Source organism: Lithobates pipiens, unplaced genomic scaffold (assembly GCF_037356315.1).
Source record: "Lithobates pipiens isolate NorthernLeopardFrog02 unplaced genomic scaffold, aLitPip1_a1.2 Scaffold_16, whole genome shotgun sequence".
In the NCBI taxonomy this organism is placed as follows: Eukaryota; Metazoa; Chordata; class Amphibia; order Anura; family Ranidae; genus Lithobates; species Lithobates pipiens.
The window spans coordinates 84,315,679-84,336,458 of NW_027507748.1; the positions used below are offsets into that span (position 1 = coordinate 84,315,679).

The 20,780-nt window shown below is 41.9% G+C and overlaps 1 protein-coding gene across 2 annotated transcripts in view; it reads right to left on the bottom strand.

Moving 5' to 3' along the window:
* Positions 1 to 20,367, bottom strand: part of LOC143981890 (multidrug resistance-associated protein 1-like) — a 109,950-nt gene extending 89,583 nt beyond the window's left edge. The window contains exons 1-3 of one of the 2 annotated variants that reach the window (XM_077480070.1): positions 20,299 to 20,367; positions 5,123 to 5,184; positions 562 to 697 (exon numbers count right to left, since the gene is read on the bottom strand). In XM_077480070.1, the coding sequence (XP_077336196.1) occupies positions 562 to 697; positions 5,123 to 5,184; positions 20,299 to 20,346 (246 nt within the window). In that variant the 5' untranslated portion in view covers positions 20,347 to 20,367. Of the gene's footprint in view, positions 1 to 561; positions 698 to 5,122; positions 5,185 to 19,417; positions 19,710 to 20,298 lie in introns of those variants that run through there. The other variant, XM_077480069.1, reaches the window with a different exon arrangement.
* Between the last annotated feature and the right edge of the window lie 413 nt (positions 20,368 to 20,780).

A 20,780-nucleotide genomic window follows, 5' to 3' on the forward strand; every position in this document is an offset into this window, starting at 1 on the left:
ATGCAGCAGGTGCTCTGGACTGTGGAGTTAAAATCTGAAATATTTGTCTGTAGCAGGAGGCATTAAATAATTGACTTGTTCTTTCATACTTATATAGTGGCTTCCCCTGCTCCAGTTTTATACTTACCTGTCAACAATCTATCGAGATATCGAGTGCACATGCACCGAGTAGCAGGGTGTTACAGGGGGGGGGGGGTCAGATGCAGAACCTTTACCAGAGCTGGTCTTCTCGAGGTGTGAGAACTATGTCATTCGGTACACAGAAAACAGAGTGGTCCTCTGCAGTGGGCTTCAGTCGGCCCTCTTTAGGAGGCCTGTACCTATTAAAGATATAGGACTCCCATATTCCTGTAAGATTTGTTGGCCATTTTGACAGAGCTATTTTATAACTATATATACACAAATTGCATAACTAGTTCCAAATCTCATGAATGAGGACAGATAACATGTTCCTTATTAACCAGTAACTAGCTGTACTGGAAGGACAGAGCTGCAGTGCAGTTATTATGTCTTGTATATGGCCTATGGTAATTGTGATATGCAGAATTCCTTTTTTGTTACCTTCTTGCCTTGTGGCACTATTTCTTTCCTCCAGTTTTTTTCTATTGCAGGGTAAATAACATAAGACGAATCAGCTTCATTTAGCTCAATCAGATCTTCTCTTTCCAGTGGTTTCTTATAACCAAGTGTTATTATCCTATTAAAATATTAAAATAGAAATAATTAGGACATTATTATTACTTGGAGAGCCACCTACACATTTAAGAAGACAGATTAACGTGCATAGTGCAGTTATAGATATCAACTAGAAAAACTATTATATTTGAATCAAAGGGTCAGTTTGCCAGTTAGGACAAATAAAAAAGGGAAATTATAATCGTTTTCCGATTTATTTATTTATTTTTTTATATTTCCTATTTCTTTTTCTTTAAGTTGATGTTTTCGATTTCTTTTTATGAATTTGTATGATGTGTTATTTTACAAATCAGTACTGTGTATGCATGCCGATGTGTTTGCAAAGCATGCTGGGCTTTCTTATTACAAAGCCCAGTAATACCTTAAGGCTGAGCTCACACTATTGCGAATTGGATGCACACTTCTCAGCATCTAATTCGCATAGCAGGAGATTGTGACTGGCTCTCTATGGAGCCGGTTCACACATCTCCACAGCGGCTCTGGTGCGAATTGCACAGGAGTCCTGTGCGTCTTTTGGTCCATTTCAGGTCTGAATTAAGTCCAAAATCTGAAGTCGGACCTGAGATGGTGAATGTAGACGTACCGGACTCCTGCTGTGAGCCACTGCGTACTCCAGTGTGAACCCAGCCTTAGGCTCTTAAGACAGCCATCGATGGATCGAAATTTGGTCAGTTCAGCAAGGACCGGTTGAATATTGATTCATATATGGGCAGGCTGGTTGTACAGAAGTCAAACTCTCGATTGACTTCTGTACAACCAGCCTGTTGGAATATTTGTGCTCGATCATTGCCGCCAGCTATAGCCAGTGGTGCTGATTAGTGTATTCTGACAGCAGGGAGCTCTCCACACTGTAGAGAATACAATAGCTCCATGGGATGGATTCCCCCATCCGCATTGAATGTATGGATGGGGTGGAATCAATTCTTTCATTCAATTCTTTCATATGAACGAAAGAAAATTTAATCATGTATGGCCTGCCTTAGACTTTTTACTAAATTTACTAAAACTGCAGAGTGCAAAATCTGGTGCAGATGTGCATAGAAACCAATCAGCTTACAGTTTTTTTGGTCAAAGCTTAATTGAACAAGCTGAAGTTAGAAGCTGATTGGCTACCATATACATCTGCACCAGATTTTGCCCTCTCCAGTTTTAGTAAATCAACCCCACTGCGATAATCCACTAGATATAATGTTGTCCTCCTTGAGACACTGAGTTCTCTATCCTGCACTACTGTTGCTCTCGGAGACTTGCATGCCACCTGCTGACCGCAGATAGTAAATATTTATTTGCTATATTTCATGTTTACTGATTAAAGATAAATTTAAAAAAATATTATTACTGAACATCTTAAATAGAAGAAAAAAAATTAACATTCTACTGATTCTCTTTAGGAAATAGGATAAACATTTTTTTTTTTTAATTCCCGTGATTTCTCCCTATGCAGCATTCACAAAAATGATGCAACCCCAGATATTTTCCCCAAAATATAGTCAAATCCCTCAGACTTACTGTAACGCAGTGGGCTAGTTAAGCCTAAAAGCAAAGCTCTGTTTTAGTTTAGTTGTGTTCCTTTCAATGAAACACGACAACAGAGGCAGGAAAAATAGATTCTGTTTGTGCAAGTCATTAAAATAACATTAAGATAAGCCAGTCGGATGGCATTAGGAATTAGTGGTAGACACTCACACAATAAGAGAACAGATGTCATTCGGGACATACAAGGTATTAGTTGGGACCCTGGGGGTAAATGAGGAGGAGGCTTATTTTTTATTTTATTTACTTCACTTAAAAAAAAAAGAAAAACAACTTTTTTTTTCTCTGTAGCAACATATTACTTTAAATATCGGTCTAATGCTCAATGTTATCAACAACCTACCTATTCAGTTGCAGGAGCCCATATATCCCCAACATGCCATGTAACCACAATGCAGAGACTCACTCCTTTTTATGTGCATCATCCCTTTCCACTCTCTAAAAGTGGTCTTCAGTGGATGCTTTTCAGTGGCATTTGACAAGCAGCGGAGGGGCAATATGTTGCTTCCTCACTGCCTGTTTAAGCTGTGTAAATGCTAACCCACCACAGTTGCAGGGTTGCTACAGAATATGACATACAGTTTAATGTTTGCCGAGCGGCTGCATGTCTTTGTTTAGGTGGTTAGTCAGGGGGAGGTAAAACCATGGATCAAACTCCTGCTTTTATTACCCCCTGGCTACCCACCTAAATAAGGGCATGAAGTCATTCAGGGCTGTACACATACTGCGGGCACGATGTGTGCACAGTAAAACATTAAAAAACATGGTGTGTTTCTGAGGCAGAACAGTCATCAAAAGTGACCCATTTAAAAGGTGAATGGGGCCGCATTGCAATAGCATGTATAGTTGGGAGTGTGGTGATGCGGCATTTACAGAGTTAAAACAGGAGGTGATCTATTGCCTCTTTACCGCCTGTCAAACTCCACTTTTTATTTATTTATTTTCCGCATTTAACCATTTTCGGACCACCCACGTACATGTACTGTGGCAGGGCAGCCTGGGTGTGCAAAATCACGTACCTGTACGTGATTTTGTGCATGCGGTTTAGGGGGCACGCGCGCACTGCTCCCACTGCTATTGGACACAGCGGCAGCCAATCAGAAGGTCCGGGGGCTGCAATGGCTGCCGCGACCCACTGTTCGTTAATAGGAGAGACGGATGAGCGGTGTGCCAATGTAAACAAAGCAAACCGCTGATCTGTCAGGGAGGAAAAGCGAGAGATCATGTTTCAGCTAAGCTGAATTACGATCTCTCTTTTCCTCCAGTGAATCCACCCCCCCCCCCCCCACCACAGTTAGAAACACCTACCAGGGAACACATATAACCCCTTGATTATCCCCTAGTGTTAACCCCTTTGCTGCCAATGTCCTTTATACAGGGATCAGTGCATTCTTTTTTTTAGCACTGATCACTGTACTGGTGTCACTGGTCCCCAAAAAAAGTGTCTCTTAGTGTAAGATTTGTCCGCCGCAATGTCGCAACCCCCGAAAAAATAAAATCGCAGATCGCCGCCATTACCAGTAAAAGAAATAAAACAAAATAAAAGTCCCTAAATCTATTTTGTAGTTTGTAGATGCTATAACTTTTGCGCAACCAATCAATATACGCTTATTGGTATTTTTTTTTTTTTACCAAAAATATGTAGCTGAATACAAATTTGCCTAAGTTGATGAAGATCTGTGGGTCTCCACGGGGAGTGATATGATGCAGATGGAGGAGATGCTGGCAATATAAAGCTTAAAAATCTAAAGATAAAAGATATAAAGATAAAGCTTTGTGGTATGTCTGGATGGATTTTTCCACTTCCGACGCCCTTAAAGCTCTGTTATAAAATATAAAATTATGAATATAAATGATCCTTTTTACTTTTTTACTTTTTTTTTCTGCTCCTAGCACAAATGTACACCTGCATGGCAACGAGAAACACTCAAGACTCCTTTCTCTACTTTTCTATAGTCTTCCCCCAGACTCATTCGTGGACGCTCATCTCTTTCTTTATTTACTTCCTTTCCTTATTCCTCTTCTTCTTTTCTCCCTGCTAATTTACTAACACATGACTAACCATTTGCTTTCTTTTTCTTCTCTTTCGACCCTCTTACCTGACAAGTCTACATACTGATATTCTTTGATCTATGCTTGCTTATAGTTTATGATTATACAACCGCATATCCTAGCCCTAACCGATTTCGGGGTCAAAATATCTATGTCATAACTCTGAACCACTAATGTACACCTTGTACTGTTTTTTCATGTGAAATTAAATTATATATTTACCTCTAAATTGATGAAGATTTATTTTATTTATTTATTTTTATGTATTATAGCAGAAAGTAAAAAATACTGTTTTTTTTTTTTTTTCAAAATTGTCGGCCTTTTTTGTTTATAGCGCAAAGGTGAACAAATACCACCTAAATAAAGCACTGTTAGAAAAAAAAGGACCTCATTTATATTTGGGTACAGCGCCGCATCGCAAAAAAATGGCCTGGTCAGGAAATGGGTAAAGCTTTCCAGGGCTGAAGTGGTTAATAGAGGTTGTACTAAAATGTATGAATAAATATTATATAACTTTAGAGGATAATCAGAAAATAAATATTTGTAAAGTAAATTCCTATTTTAGTAATCCTAAAAAAAAGAAAACTGTCAGCTATCAGCATGGTTTCCCTAACAGGCACACAACTTGGAGAAAGTTGCTTTGCACTCCACCACTGTCAGTGATCTTTTAAGACTGAGAACTTTTCTTTAATAAGGTTGATAAATGTAACTTTATTTTTTATTTTTTTGCTGTACTAGAAGAATGAGTTTTATAGGACTGAGCATGATGAACACTCATTGTTTCAAAAATGTTGATCAATATACCCCAATGTATCACTTTTATGATGAAAAATACCCATACCTGCTGTACCAGGAATATGTCACCCTGCTGAAAAATGATACTTTGTTTTCTGGATTTTCATTCTGTACAGAAAAATAGAAAGGTTCAAGTCAGTATAAGCGATAATTACAGTTTGTTTTTGTTTTTTTTAATTGTTGATGTTGCTACACTGCATACAAAAGCCAAATCTAACACTGATATTAAAATAAAACGAGTTGGTGCAGTTTGTGCCAATCTTTAACCAAGCCTGCCACTTAGTTTCTTTTTTTTGGGGAATCTCAGAACTTCAGAAATCTGGGGCACAGCAACCAGAACTGTCATTGTCAAACTGTGGTCTGTCCGTTCCCAAACAACGGGGCTCCCAGCTGCCAACAAAGTGTGATGAATGACCTTAAAGGGATTGTAAACCCTCACAGCTTTGTGTAGCATACTAGCTCATTATGTAATACTCACCTGAGATCGAGGCCTTGGCTGCGGTGCCCGTACACAGCACCAGCCAGCGACATCAATCCCAGGGATTACGTCCAGGTATCGCGGCTCTGGCACTGTGATTGGCCACAGCCGCGATGACGTCACTGACGTCGCATGCGTGGGAGCCACCGCTAATGGCACACTCACTGAAGCAAAGGGCACGTACTTGCCATTGCTTCAGTTTGCTTCAGTGCGCATGTGCCGATGATGTCGGCACATGCAAATACAGGGGATATCTCCTAAACCGTTCAGGTTTAGGATATATCCTGGGTAGCTACAGGTAAGCCTTATTATAAGTGGAAAGATGAAAAAATTACTGAAGGTTTACTTTAAGGTTCAGTATTGCTTTATTAAGCGCCATGGGCAAATGGATTTTTAATCTGTGATGCAAGTTTCCTGTTTATATTTCCACAAAACTTTATTGAATGTCACCATTCTGTTCACTGGAATTGCGATGGTTCTCATTGCAATTCCAGTGTAAATAGTTACCTGTGTAGCTTCAATGTATCTAGTGTGACCAAGACCTCAATTATTAGTAATCAGGGTAAAGTTAATGAGGTGGACATAAGGACAGCAATGTCCAGCCAGTAATCTGCTGTCATCAGACCCGTCTGACTAGCACATCTCTAGCCAGGAACCAGATACCGGCAGATATAGGCAGCTATAGGTGGGTACTGCAAACAGGTTATATTACTACCTGACAGTCTCATTCAGAGGACAGGAAGCCATGTTTCCAGGCTATTTCTGAAATGTATCCACCATGTACACCATTCTAAGTTACAAGACAATGCAGGAGCAAACCATTTATTTAAAGTGACACTAAAATGTATATACCACTGTGTATACACCATGAAAATCATGGAGGGCCACAAAGTGAGGAGCCAATTTGACACATACTGTAACACTGCAGTTAATGCTAAAAGCACTCATTCTCTTGAAAAGCTATTGACATCCTACATGCCCAGTGTAGCATCAGTAACTCCACAACCACACCAAAAACACAACCACAGGTGCATTTTTTATGCATTTTGCTGCATTTTTCATGGGGTTTCCATTCATTTTAATAGGGAGGTACATTTTTAGTGCAGTTTTTTTTACCACACCAATCATGCACCAAAAATGCAGCAAGCAAGATTTTACAAAACGTAGGGGACCCACAACTGGTCAGTGTGAAGAGTTCCATAGGCTTTTATGGCCATATGTTTTTCAGACTCTTTTGTTAACGCAAAAGCAGAAGAAAAAACGGATCCCTGTGAAATCAGCCTGACTGATTTACCAGAACTACAGTATGTACTATGAGCACCTAACTAATTTATCAAATCAAATTGTATTCAGTCAGACAGACTTACTACATAGTTATGGGTAGGTCTAACTAATGTGTACAATCTGATTGAGATTGTAAAAAAGTATTTACTCAGCCACCAATTGTGTTCTCCCACTTAGAAAGATGAGAGAGGCCTGTAATTGTCATCATAGGTATACCTCAACTATAAGAGACAAAATGTTAAAACACATCCAGATAATCACATTGTCTGATTTTTGAAAGAATTTATTTGCAAATTATGGTGGAAAATTATTTGGTCACCTACAATCAAGCAAGATTTCTGGCTCTCACAGACCTGTATCTTCTACTTTAAGAGGCTCCTCTGTCCTCCACTCATTACCTGTATTAATGGCAACTGTTTGAACTTTATCTGTATATCTTTATCTGTTTATCGTTATCTGCATAAAAGACACCTGTTCACAACCTCAAACAGTCACACTCCAAACTCCACTATGGTGAAGACCAAAGAGCTGTCGAAGGACACCAGAAACAAAATTGTAGACCTGCACCAGGCTGGGAAGACTGAATCTGCAATAGGCAAGCAGCTTGGTGTGAAGAAATCAATTATGGGAACAATAATTAGAAAATGGAAGGCATAAAGACCACTGATAATCTCCCTCGATCTGGGGCTCCATGCAAGATCTCACCCTGTGGGGTCAAAATGATCACAAGAACAGTGAGCAAAAATCCCAGAACCACACGGTGGGGACCTAGTGAATGACCTGCAGAGAGCTGGGACCAACGTAACAAAGGCTATCATCAGTAACACACTATGCTGCTCGGGACTCAGATCCTGCAGTGCCAGACCTGTCCCCCTGCTTAAGCCAGTACATGTCCGGGCCCGTCTGAGGTTTGCTAGAGAGCATTTGGATGATCCAGAAAAGGATTGGGAGAATGTCATATAGTCAGATGAAACCAAAGTAGAACTGTTTGGTAGAAACACAACTTGTGTTTGGAGGAGAGAATGCTGAGTTGCAACCAAAGAACACCATACCTACTGTGAAGCATGGGGGTGGCAACATTATGCTTTGGGGCTGTTTCTCTGCAAAGGGAACAGGACAACTGATCCGTATACATGAAAGAATGAATGGAGCCATGTAGCATGAGATTTTGAGTGCAAACCTCCTCCCATCAGCAAGGGCATTGAAGATGAAACGTGTCTGGGTCTTTGAGCATAACAATGATCCCAAACACACCGCCCGGGCAACGAAGGAGTGACTTCATAAGAAGCATGTCAAGGTCCTGTAGTGGCCTAGCCAGTCTCCAGATCTCAACCCCATAGAAAACCTTTGGAGGGAGTTGAAAGTCCGTGCTGCCCAGCGACAGCCCCAAAACATCACTGCTCTAGAGGAGATCTGCATGGAGGAATGGGCCAACATACCAGCAACAGTGTGTGACAACCTTGTGAAGACTTACAGAAAACGTTTGACCTCTGTCATTACCAAGAAAGGATATATAACAAAGTATTGAGATGAACTTTTGATATTGACCAAATACTTATTTATTGCAAATAAATTCTTTCAAAAATGAGACAATGTGATTGTCTGGATTTGTTTCCACATTTTGTCTCTCATAGTTGAGGTATACCTATAATGACAATTACAGGCCTCTCTCATCTTTTTAAGTGGGAGAACTTGCACAATTGGTGGCTGACTAAATACTTTTTTGCCCCACTGTAATCACTTGACCACTTTACCTCCTGAGATCCAAGGGATCGTTACCTCATGTGATAGATGCATTTTTTTGTGAGTCATGTCCTTCAGAACTGCAGTTTAAAGCGGAGGTCCACCCTAAAGTGGACCTTCCGCTCATCGGAACCCTCCCCCCCTCCGGTGCCACAATCGGCACCTTTCAGGGGGGAGGGGGGTGCAGTTACCTGGATAATCCAGGTAACTGCACCCACTTCCGGGATAGCTCTCTGCGGAAAGGAGCGTAACGTACGCCCCTTTCCGCAAGTGCCCGCCCCTTCCCGCAAGTGCCCCGCTGCCTGCTGGGAAACACACAGATCCCAGAGGCAGCGGGGAGCGTCCTTATTGCGCAGCGCGATTCGCGCATGCGCAGTAGGGAACCGGGAAATGAAGCCGAAAGGCTCGATTTCCTGATTCCCATACCCAAGATGGAGGCGACAGGACCCAACAGGCGACCTAGAGATCGGCTTCGGGTGCCGACATCGCGGGCGCGCTGGACAGGTAAGTGTCACTATTTTAAAAGTCAGCAGCTGCAGTATTTGTAGCTGCTGGCTTTTAAAAAAAAAAAAAAAGTGGACTCCCGCTTTAAGGGCACGGCAGCCCACCTTTATTAGGCAAAAGATGTGGCAATGTACCTTTTTGTGTCCATCTTTAGGGGGGCCCCTTCAAGGGGGAGTGGAAATAATCAATCTCCCATGGTTCTCCTTCTTCCCATAGCCACTAACTACCCTGCGTTAAGCTCCACCTCAGCCATTTAGGAGATCCTGCAAAGAAGGAAATTAAATAGTCCTCCTTCCTGAAGAGATATTAAAAGAGCAAAACAATTAAATGGGCCATGAAGTGGATCCTGCCTATAGGCTGGCTGTACACAAGTTGGTTGATAAATCGACTTGTGTACAACCAGTCGGCCATAGATAGATCTAAATTCAGCTGGTCCCTATTAAACTGGATGAATTTCGGTCCATTCATGGCCGGCTTAAGAGATGAAGGCTACTGAGCTGACAGAATTGTCTGCCCACCAACATGCAGGAAAAAAGTACTGGGAAATGGTTCAGATTACAGCAGCGTTTCTCAACTCCAGTACCCCAACAGGTCATGTTTTCAGGATTTCCCTCAGATGAAACAGCTGTGGTAATTACTAAAGGCAGTAAAACTGATCATATCACCTGTGCAAAATAACAGCAAGCCTGAAAACATGACCTGCTGGGGCACCTTGAGGACTGGAGTTGAGAAACACTGGGTTTCGGTATGTAATATCATGAAAATCTGTAATCTGTTGGATGTGAAACCTTCCTCTTTTAATTCTTAAGGGGTCCTAGATGGATTTGGATAAACTGGGGGGGGGGGGGCATGGGTAAATATAAAGTATCTGAGGGCCAGTTGACACCAAATACAGTCTAGTGTTTTTCTGTATCAAAAACGTCGGTAAAGTAGGTTACATGGTTTCCAATGGCATAGTTCATACCAGTGCAGTCAGTTCCAGGGCATTCCAGTTCCAGAAAAAAAAATGAATAACATGATGCATTTTTCCTGCACCGGAATATGCTAAAACACATAAAAAATGCATTAAAAATGCACTGGACCTTAGTACAGTGAGAAAAAACAGGGGATAAAAAGCACCTGGGATGCATCCAGAAAAGCATTAAAACCACACTGGAAAGTGGCAAAAACACGTTAAAAATGTGCAAGCAGAAACACATCTGGAACGGATCTGGAGTGTGTTTTTTGGTGTGAACCAGCCCTTAGACAACTGACCTCAACTGGTACTGTTGTCCATAACAAACAATCAGATTTTATCTTTCATTTTTTCCAAACAGCTTAGATATTGACAAATTAAAAGCGGATTGGCTGCATTCCAGCTGAGATAGAGCTGGTCTCAGACACTTTTTGTTAAAGTGGTTGTACACCTCAGACATGGAATTATGAACAAAGCATATCCCTCTATAGTGTGCACTTGTCTCAATTAGGAGTCATTTCTCTCTGCTGCTTCTTTCCTCTGCTATCAGCATAAATCACTTCTGACAAGTTTTCCTTACACCAAGAGAAAAAAAAGTGAGGAAGCTCCAGCACACAGCCTGTGATTGACAGCCTTAGCTCTGTTCCTGTTTGTTGTGTGAAGGGGGTGTTCCCCTTCCCTCCAATCAGCTCTCAGAATCTCCTCACTGAGCTCTGCAGAGTGTAACTTCAGCTCTCCGCCCCCTTTTCTCTGACAGCTCAGACAAGCGTTATAAATTCTGGACTTTGAACGGATGTAGAGAAGAGAATATTGCAGATAAACTGGTACAACTTATGTAGGATAATTTGCTTCATCTCTGTGTATCATCTGAGGCTATTCACTTCACTGGGTATATGTACAGTGGGGAAAATTATTATTTGATCCACTTCAGATTTTGTAAGTTTGCCCACTTACAAAGAAATGAAGGGTCTATAATTTTTATCTTTATGTATTTTAAATCAAAGAGACAGACTATCAACCAAAAATCCAGAAAAAAAAAACACATGATACAAATGTTATAAATTGAGTTGCAGTTCAGTGAGTTAAGCTGGCCATACACCATACAATTTTCTTATTCAATTTCCTTTAGATTTAACTTCAACTGTGTGGTACAAGGGCCTGTCTGATTGCACACAAATTGAAAGTGTTTAGCTTTGACCTCATATTATATGGTTTTGGTAAATCTAAAGGAAATCTATAGAAGAATATTGTATAATGTATGGCCAGCATAAAATAAGCATTTGATCCCCAAGCAAAACATGAGTACTTGGAGAAACCCTTGTTAGCAAGTACAGAGGTAGGACGTTTCTTGTAGTTGGTTACCAGCTTTGCACACATCTCAGGAGGGATTTAGCTTCACTCTTCTTTACAGATCTTCTCCAAATCCTTAAGGTTAATTGGCTGTCGCTTGGCAACTTGAAGTTTCAGCTCCCTCCATACATTTTCTGTATGATTAAGGTCTGGAGACTGGCTAGGCCAATCCATTACCTTAATGTGCTTCTTTTTGAGCCACTCCTTTGTTGCCTTGGCAATACATTTTGGGTCATTGTCATGCTGGAAGACCCATCAATGACCCATCTTCACTGTTCTGGCTGAGGGAAGAAGGTTCTCATCCAAGATTTTACTATACATGGCCCCATCCATTGGCCCCTCAATGTGGCAAAGTCAGCCTGTATCTTTAGCAGAGAAACAGCCCCAAAGCATAATGTTTCCGCCTCTGTGCTTGACTGTAGGGATGGTGTTCTTTTGGGTCATAGTCAGCATTTTCCTTCCTTCCACTGAGTCAAGTTAATGCCAAACAGCTTAATTTTTTGACCATAGCCCTTTCTCCCAATCCTTCTCTGAATCATTTAGATGTTTATTGGCAGACTTCAGGTGGGCCTGCACATGTGCCTTCTTGAGGAGGGGGACCCTGCGGACGTTACAGGATTTCAATCCATGGCGGCATATTGTGTTACCAAATGGTTTGTTTGGAGACTGTGGTCTCAACAGCCTTGAGATCATTCACAAGCTCCTCCCGTATAATTTTGGACTGATCCCTCACTTTTTTCATGATCATCCTTACCCCATGAGGCGAAATCTTGAATCTCTCCAACAGTTGTCTCCTTCTCACCAAGCTTCTTGCTGATGGTCTTGTAGCCCAATCCAGTCTTGTGCAGGTCTACAATCTTGTCTCTGATGTCCTTTGACAGCTCTTTGGTCTTGCCCATGATGGTGAGGTTTGAATGGGAGAAAGATTCTATAGACAGATGTCTTTTATACACATAACGAGTTATCGTTAGGAGCACCTTCTTAAATTTGTGTACCACATGAGCACATACAGTGGTGTGAAAAAGTGTTTGCCCCCTTCCTCATTTCCTGTTCCTTTGCATGTTTGTCACACTTAAGTGTTTCGGAACATCAAACCAATTTAAACAATAGTCAAGGACAACACAAGTAAACACAAAATGCAATTTGTAAATGAAGGTGTTTATTATTAAAGGTGAAAAAAAATCCAAACCATCGTGGCCCTGTGTGAAAAAGTGATTGCCCCCTAAACCTAATAACTGGTTGGGCCACCCTTAGCAGCAACAACTGCAACCAAGCGTTTGCGATAACGTGCAATGAGGCTTTTACAGCGTCCTGGAGGAATTTTGGCCCACTCATCTTTGCAGAATTGTCCTAATTCAGTTACATTAGAGGGTTTTCGAGCATGAACGGCCTTTTTAAGGTCATACCACAACATCTCAATAGGATTCAGGTCAGGACTTTGGCTAGGCCACTCCAAAGTCTTCATTTTGTTTTTCTTCAGCCATTCGGTGGTGGACTTGCTGGTGTGTTTAGGATCATTGTCCTGCTGCAGAACCCAAGTTCGTTTCAGCTTGAGTACACGAACAGATGGTCGGACATTCTCCTTCAGGATCTCTTGGTAGACAGCAGAATTCATAGTTCCTTTTATCACGGCAAGTCTTCCAGGTCCTGAAGCAGCAAAACAGCCCCAGACCATCACACTACCACCACCATATTTTACTGTTGGTATAATGTTCTTTTTATGAAATGCAGTGTTCCTTCTACGCCAGATATACTTGGACACACACTTTCCAAAGAGTTCCACTTTTGTCTCATCGGTCCACAGAATGTTGTCCCAAAAGTCTTGGGGATCATCAAGATGTGTTGTGGAGAAATTGAGACGAGCTTTGATGTTCTTTTTGCTCAGCAGTGGTTTTCTCCTTGGAACTCTGCCATGCAGGCCATTTTTGCCCAGTCTTTTCCTGATGGTGGAGGCATGAACGCTGACCTTAACTGAGGCAAGTGAGGCCTGCAGTTCCTTGGACGTTGTTGTGGGGTCTTTTGTGACCTCTTGGATGAGTCGTCGCTGCGCTCTTGGGGTAATTTTGGGCGGCCGGCCACTCCTGGGAAGGTTCACCACTGTTCCATGTCTTCGCCATTTGTGGATAATGGCTCTCACTGTGGTTCGCTGGATTCCCAAAGCTTTAGAAATGGCTTTATAACCCTTTCCAGACTGATAGATCTCAATTACTTTCCTTTCTCAATTGTTCCTGAATTTCTTCTGGTGGACCTTACTGTGTCAAGCAGCTCCTATTTAAGTGATGCCTTGATTGTGAACAGGTGTGGCAATAATCAGGCCTGGGTGTGGCTAGAGAAATTGAACTCAGGTGTGGACAACCACAGTTATAGTATGTTTTAACAAGGGGGGTAATCACTTTTTCACACAGGGCCATGATGGTTTGGATTTTTTTTCACCTTTAATAATAAACACCTTCATTTACAAATATGCATTTTGTGTTTACTTGTGTTGTCCTTGACTATTGTTTAAATTGGTTTGATGTTCCGAAACACTTAAGTGTGACAAACATGCAAAGGAACAGGAAATGAGGAAGGGGGCAAACACTTTTTCACACCACTGTACTGTAGCCAGAACTATTGTTGGTTGGTAGGGGATCAAATACTACCGTAATATTACTCACTGAACTGCAACTCAATTTATAACATTTGTATTGTGGGGTTTTTTTTCTGGATTTTTGGTTGATATTCCTACTCCATAATATAAAATACCCCTATGATAAAAATGACAGACCCTTAATTTTTTTGTAAGTGGGCAAACTTACAAAATCTGCAGAGGGTCAAATAATTATTTTCCCCACTGTAAGGGTGTACAGCCAGTTTAACTGTGCCCATTGTATCTACCCACACAACAGAAAGCCAGCTTTGTGTAAGGAAGCTTGTATTATCAGCACACCACAGCGGCTATGGCAGTGGGTGTGACATGTCAATGGATACTAGAAGGTGTCACCGGAGACTTGTAAAGTGACTCCTTTGGGATAGGTCATGGTAATTAGATATAAATATAAAACATTATTATTTACATAACCATAGAGCGAGGATCACAGCAAACAAATGTGGTACTTGGTTTCTATAGGGTTTGGTAAGGACCTCTCTAAACCCCACCAAATGCAATGTAATGTGTATTCAATGTATACTGTAAATATCTGTATATTGTATAATGTCAACAAATACAGAATTCTGAAGGTGTCAGACAAGCACATGGTGTCACGCTGCACCGAGTCATTGTTGTGAAATCAGAAATCGTAGAAGACGGAGTCATTAGAAACTGATGTCTCTACTTGCAGTTACTCTACATTGCCTAAAATAAGGCATTTGGGGTAAAATGACACAGCAATGCCTTTAAACAGGAGACTACACAACTAAAATCTCATACACAGACAATGCGTGGTCATTGGTAGAAGTTTCTATGGGAATAATGGAAAATTAAAGCCCAAATGTGGGAATTTTTAAAATAATAAATGAGCCTCCAAGCAGTAATTCAAATAAAAGAGCAGCTCAGGCAGCAAAACGTACCTTCAATCCAGTGCTGTACCCCTACAGTACTTCTTTGTCTCCAGAAGATGTCCTCAGTTTTCCAGGTATAGCGACACCCAGTATCATACATCCCAGAGGGTAAGGATGAGCTCAGGCGTGCTCCACGTGCAGAGCCCGCGAGGAAGTCGGTGCAGCACTAATCACAGGCAGTGAGATAATGCCCGATCTCTGCAGCCGCACATCGGGGAATGTCTCACTGCCTGTGATTAGCGCAGTGCTGCACCGACTTCCTGGCGGGCTCTGCACGTGGAGCTTGCGAACACGCCTGAGCTCAACCTTACCAGAGGGCCAACGGACATACTAAAAATACAGGGAAGCATGGCCCCATCTGCAGAGGTGAATACTTTTAAAAGGCACTGTACTTTTTCTCTTTTGTGACCCAGAATCAGCTTATATTGGGCTATTGCCCACTGTCAGCTGGCATAGCACAGCCGATTCAGGCTCTGGAAGGATCCCAACAATATTGTCGGGATTGACCTGGCTGCCTGATTGACAGCTAGTTCTACCTTCCAGAACGCAGCGTGATAGTAGAGTAGTGATTTCTAATGCCGCTTACACACGACCGTTTTTTCTGTCAGAATAAACTCTGACGGGTTTTCTGATGGAGTTCTGATGAAGTTCCACTGAAACGATCTTGCCTACACACGATCAAACCAAAGTCCGATCGTCTAGAATGTGGTGATGTACAACATGTACGACAGGACTAGAAAAAGGAAATGTTCTATTTCTAGGTCAGTCAGAATTTTCGAGAAAAAAAAAAAAAAACGTCGGATGAGGCCCACACATGATCGGTAAATCCAATGAAAAGATTCCGTCTGATTTTTTCTGCCGGAAAGTCCGACCGGGTGTACAAGGCATAACAACTTTAAGTAATAAAAGCTACTTTATTCGCTTTTAGACGATCCCTGAAAACACTTCTCTTCAGAGAAGCCTACCCCTCCCACACCTAACTGTATTTTCATTTTATCCATCAGCTCATCCCCCACAGTTATTACCTTTTGTTTCAACTTAACCCTCCCTTCTAGATTGTAAGCTCTAACAAGCAGGGCCCTCTGATCCCTCCTGTATTGATTTGTATTGTAAGTGTACTGTCTGCCCTCATATTGTAAAGTGCTGCACAAACTGTTGGCGCTATATAAGTCCTGAATAATAATAATAATAATAATAATACGTCTCCAGCCTATGATTGTCCCCTGAGGCACGACCCCAGTCTCCAACAACATCTATAGCCTATTTACAGTCTCTGACCATCTCTTGTATCATGTCTGCAGTCTCTGACCATCTCTTGTACTATGTCTGCAGTCTCTGACCATCTCTTGTACTATGTCTGCAATCTCTGGCCATCTCTTGTACCATGTCTGTATTCTTGGGCCATCTCTTGTACCATGTCTGCACTCTCTGACCATCTCTTCTATCATGTCTGCACTCTCTGACCATCTCTTATATAATGTCTGCAGTCTCTGACCATCTCTTGTACCATGTCCGCACTCTCTGACCATCTCTTGTATCATGTCTGCAGTCTCTGACGAGCTCTTGTACCATGTCCGCACTCTCTGACCATCTCTTGTATCATGTCTGCAGTCTCTGACCATCTCTTGTACCATGTCTGCAGTCTCTGACCATCTTTTGCACCATGGTTGCAATCTCTGGCCATCTCTTGTACCATGTCTGTATTCTTGGGCCATCTCTTGCACCACTTCTGCAGTCTCTGACCATCGCATGTACCATTCTGTAGCCTCTGACCATCTCTTTCACTATGTCTGTAATCTGTTTCCATCTTTTGTATCAAGTTCATAATCTCTGACCCTCTCTTGTATCATGCACATTGCAATTTTGAAAGAACCCATAAAGTGCAGTGGCTACCCTTTAATAAATACTGTATATTTTGCTATCCATTAATAAATATAATGTATTATACATTAGTACCACCACAGTGGCTAAGTGGTGAGCACTTCTGCCTTGCAACACTAGGGTTGTCACTTCAAATCCCAACCATTGCACTACCTCCATGGAGTTTGCATGTTCTCCCTGTGCCTGTGTGGGTTTCCTCCCATACTCCAAAGTCACGAGGGCAGGTTAATTAGCTTCTGTCAAAATTGGCCCTAGTATGCGTATGTATGATTGCGAGTTATGGACCTGAGATTGTAAGCTCCTTGAGGGCAGGGACTGATAGGAATGTAAAATATATACACTATACTGTCAAAAGTATTGGGGCACCTGCCTTTACATGCACATGAACTTTAATGACATCCAATTAACGGGTTCAACATTGAGTTGGCCCTTCCTTTGCAACTATAACTGCTTTAACTTTTATAGGAACGTTTGACCATTCTTTCAGAAGTGCATTTGTGAGGTCAGGCACTCAAGTGGACGAGAAGGCCTGACTTGCAGTCTTTGCTCTAACTCATCCCAAAGGTGTTCTATCGGGTTGAGGTCAGGACTCTGTGCAGGCCAGTCAAGATCCTCCACCCCAAACTCGCTCATCTATGTCTTTATGGACCTTGCTTTGCTCGCACGGACAGTTTATAAATATGATCTGAAGATCTCACGGCCATTACACTGAAATATCTCCCTCCCAGATTCACCAGCTCGGAGGTGGAGAATCTGGGAGAGAAGTATATATATATATACACACCCACACTCATACACAAACACATGAATATATATATATTTCCTTAGTTATCACCTGTCTGAAAGCATGTAATTACATGTTATTTTAAACTTTAGGTTCACCTTTTGAACTCGGCAGCACCGCAATCTCACAATATCTCATGAGATCACAGGCAGACCACCCACTTTTACACTGATCTCGGCTTTTTTCAGAGGAAACACTTCTCTGTTCTCCCTCAGAGAACTGAAATTCTCAGCTTCATAAACCAGCTGCAGAGGAGATAATTTTCCTCCAAGAACTGAACTGAGAAAAAAAGTCTCCATTTAATAAACAAACATACACCTATGTGTGCAGACGCACTCACACCTGTCTGTTGCCATTCATGAGCAAGCTCTGCACTGGGGGTGCCCCCCGATCTCACAGCTGAATCAACTGTAGAGGACGGTCCTGGCACTTGCTGGACTTTCTTCTTCACAAATGCAGTGGAAACGTTTTTATATGGGATTAAGTTAATTTCCACGGCAAAGAGGGACATTGCAATTAATTGTATTTCATCAGATCACTCTCCATAACATTCTGGAATATATGCAAAATTACCATCATAAATATGGAGGCAGCAGTTTGTGAAAGTTAAAAATAAGGAAATATGTGGCGCTACCAACCCTGCTCTACTACAGCGCTATATTGGCCAATGATGGTATATATTTGAGGCTGGACGTATGAGGAGAAGTGGTGGAAGTGGCATCTATATATGTACAGCGCTATAATGGTATATGTCTGAGGTGAGAGGCTGGGGGAAACTGGTGGTGCACAAGCTGAGCCCTGAATTATTGGTGGACTGTCACTCATTAGAAGTTATTGCTACTTTTTCACTGCATGGACTTTTCTTTATGGTCACCATTTACCATTGGAGTTGGCACTGCATTGATCATTAAGCTATTATATTATATTATATTATATTATATTATAATATATCACTTATGGACTTTCCTTTTACATTTGCACTTATGTGAATATTGTTATTTTATACATATTTATATTATATATTTTGCATTATATTTACCTTATTTATTGATTGCACTGTTTGTATATATCGCACAGAATACCTTCTAAGTGAGGTTAATATTTTTGCACCTTTTTCTGCACTTTTTTTGCAGTATTTGCACTATTGTAAAATCTTTTTCTATTTATTTATTTTTATTTATTGCTTCTATTAGTAGAGCAGGGTTGGTAGCGCCACATATTTTCCTATTTTTATTTTACGTGTATTGGTGTAGAGATCACTGCTTATGTTGGCAGCTTCCTATTATTAGTTAGTAGGATCATTGGCTGGGTGGAGCGCATTAGCACTTTTTGTTTCTAGTTTGTGAAAGTTAATATTTGTGTCATTCTGAAAACTTTTGGCCACAGCTGTATTCTGTATCTTCTGTATATTGGAAGTTTACAGATCATGTTGATAAAATGTAAAATAAATATTTTTTGTGATCCAGAATAATATAATCAGAGCCCCCCCCCCCCATGCAGTGGATGTAAAATCCTCTCCCTCCATCTGGTCCTATGACAGATGTAGGGATCAGAGTCACACATTGATCATCACTGCAATGTGTGACTCTGATTATCATTACAGTGTATGACTCTGATTATGACTACAGAGTCATACATTGATACATTGTAGTGATGATCAGAGTCACACATTGTAGTGATGATCAGAGTCACACATTGTAGTGATGATCAGAGTCACACATTGTAGTGATGATCAGAGTCACACATTGATACATTGTAGTGATGATCAGAGTCACACATTGATACATTGTAGTGATGATAGAGAATCTGATGGTTGCATTACCTTCCCATTGGCGGAGATCCTCTGGTAGGTCGCACTGCTTCCAATGAAGGCTCTCAGCATTGTAGTATGATTGGTGATCACAGAGGAGATGGTGTACTCGGTGACACCATACAGATCAGTACAGACTCCTCTCTACCACCCCCGAGCACTGTCCCCATACACACAGCTCTCCTGTACAGCGCCCTCTGGTGTCTCCGCACTCCTCTTCCGGCTGCATTCATTCACAAAGAGCGGCTCTCTCTACACTACAATAACAAAGTGACGGCCAATCACAAAATGCGCTAATGACAGCCAGCCAACCAAGAGTACAGGCAGTGACTGACAGCAGCCAATAGCATTCTTAAAGCAGTGACATTGGTGACACTGGCCACGCCCGCTCCAGGAAGCCAGGGCGCAGTACAGAGTAGCGGGGATAGGAGTATGGAGAAGGGGGCGGTGACCGCTGTAGGTTGTCACATTGAAGCACGTTGTAGTCATCACTGTATTGCGGTGGGAGGAGCTCTGGGTGGAAGTCTCAGTCTGGCCCGCACACTATATCTGCATGGAGGGTGCATGTTCTCTCACTGCTTGCTGTGATAATGCAGCTCTGCTACACATCCCATCATCCTGGGGCCACAGATAGAGGAATTGTAATTGCACTTGGAATGGATGAAGACATTGGGTTCTGGGATGGGAGGGGCTGCAGGCTGAAGAGGATTAACTCTTTGACTCCCTGTTTGTATGATATGCCCTTGGATGATCTAGGATGTGTAGCCTGGTCTGCTGGGGGATTTTACAATAACCTGTGGGGGGGCATCCTGGGAGTTAATGTGGCTCTGGCCGCAGGCATTGTAAATGATGATGGAGGGATCAGGGTGTTCATCCCCTAGGACAGGGCTCACCTTGTTGGGCTGCGGGTCCAGAAGAAGCTGAGCATCGGAGCAAACCATGGATGTGCCTGTCAGCTCTGCATTGTGTGCCCACCAACCAGCCTGCTTAGTGATGTCATTAGCCCCCTCCCCCCACCATAAATTATTTTCGCAAGATCAGCACATAGACAAGGGAGGGTCACTTTACCAGATTTAGGGAGCTTCAAGTTTGGCCCCTGACATCACTAAAGGGCCACACATAATGTGCAAGTAATAGAATTCTACAGAAAGCTGTCAGATACTGCAGACATTGTGTATGGGGATAATCAGAGACTACAGGCATGCTTGTGAGATGATTAGAGACTCTGAACATGCTCCAGGTCTAGGAGATGATCAAGACTGTGAACTGCTGGTCAGACTGCTAAAATGTTCTATGGAATGACTAGAGACTGATAGCATGCTTGTGAGATGACTGGAGACTGTGAACATGCTGTAGGAGATCATTAGAAACTATG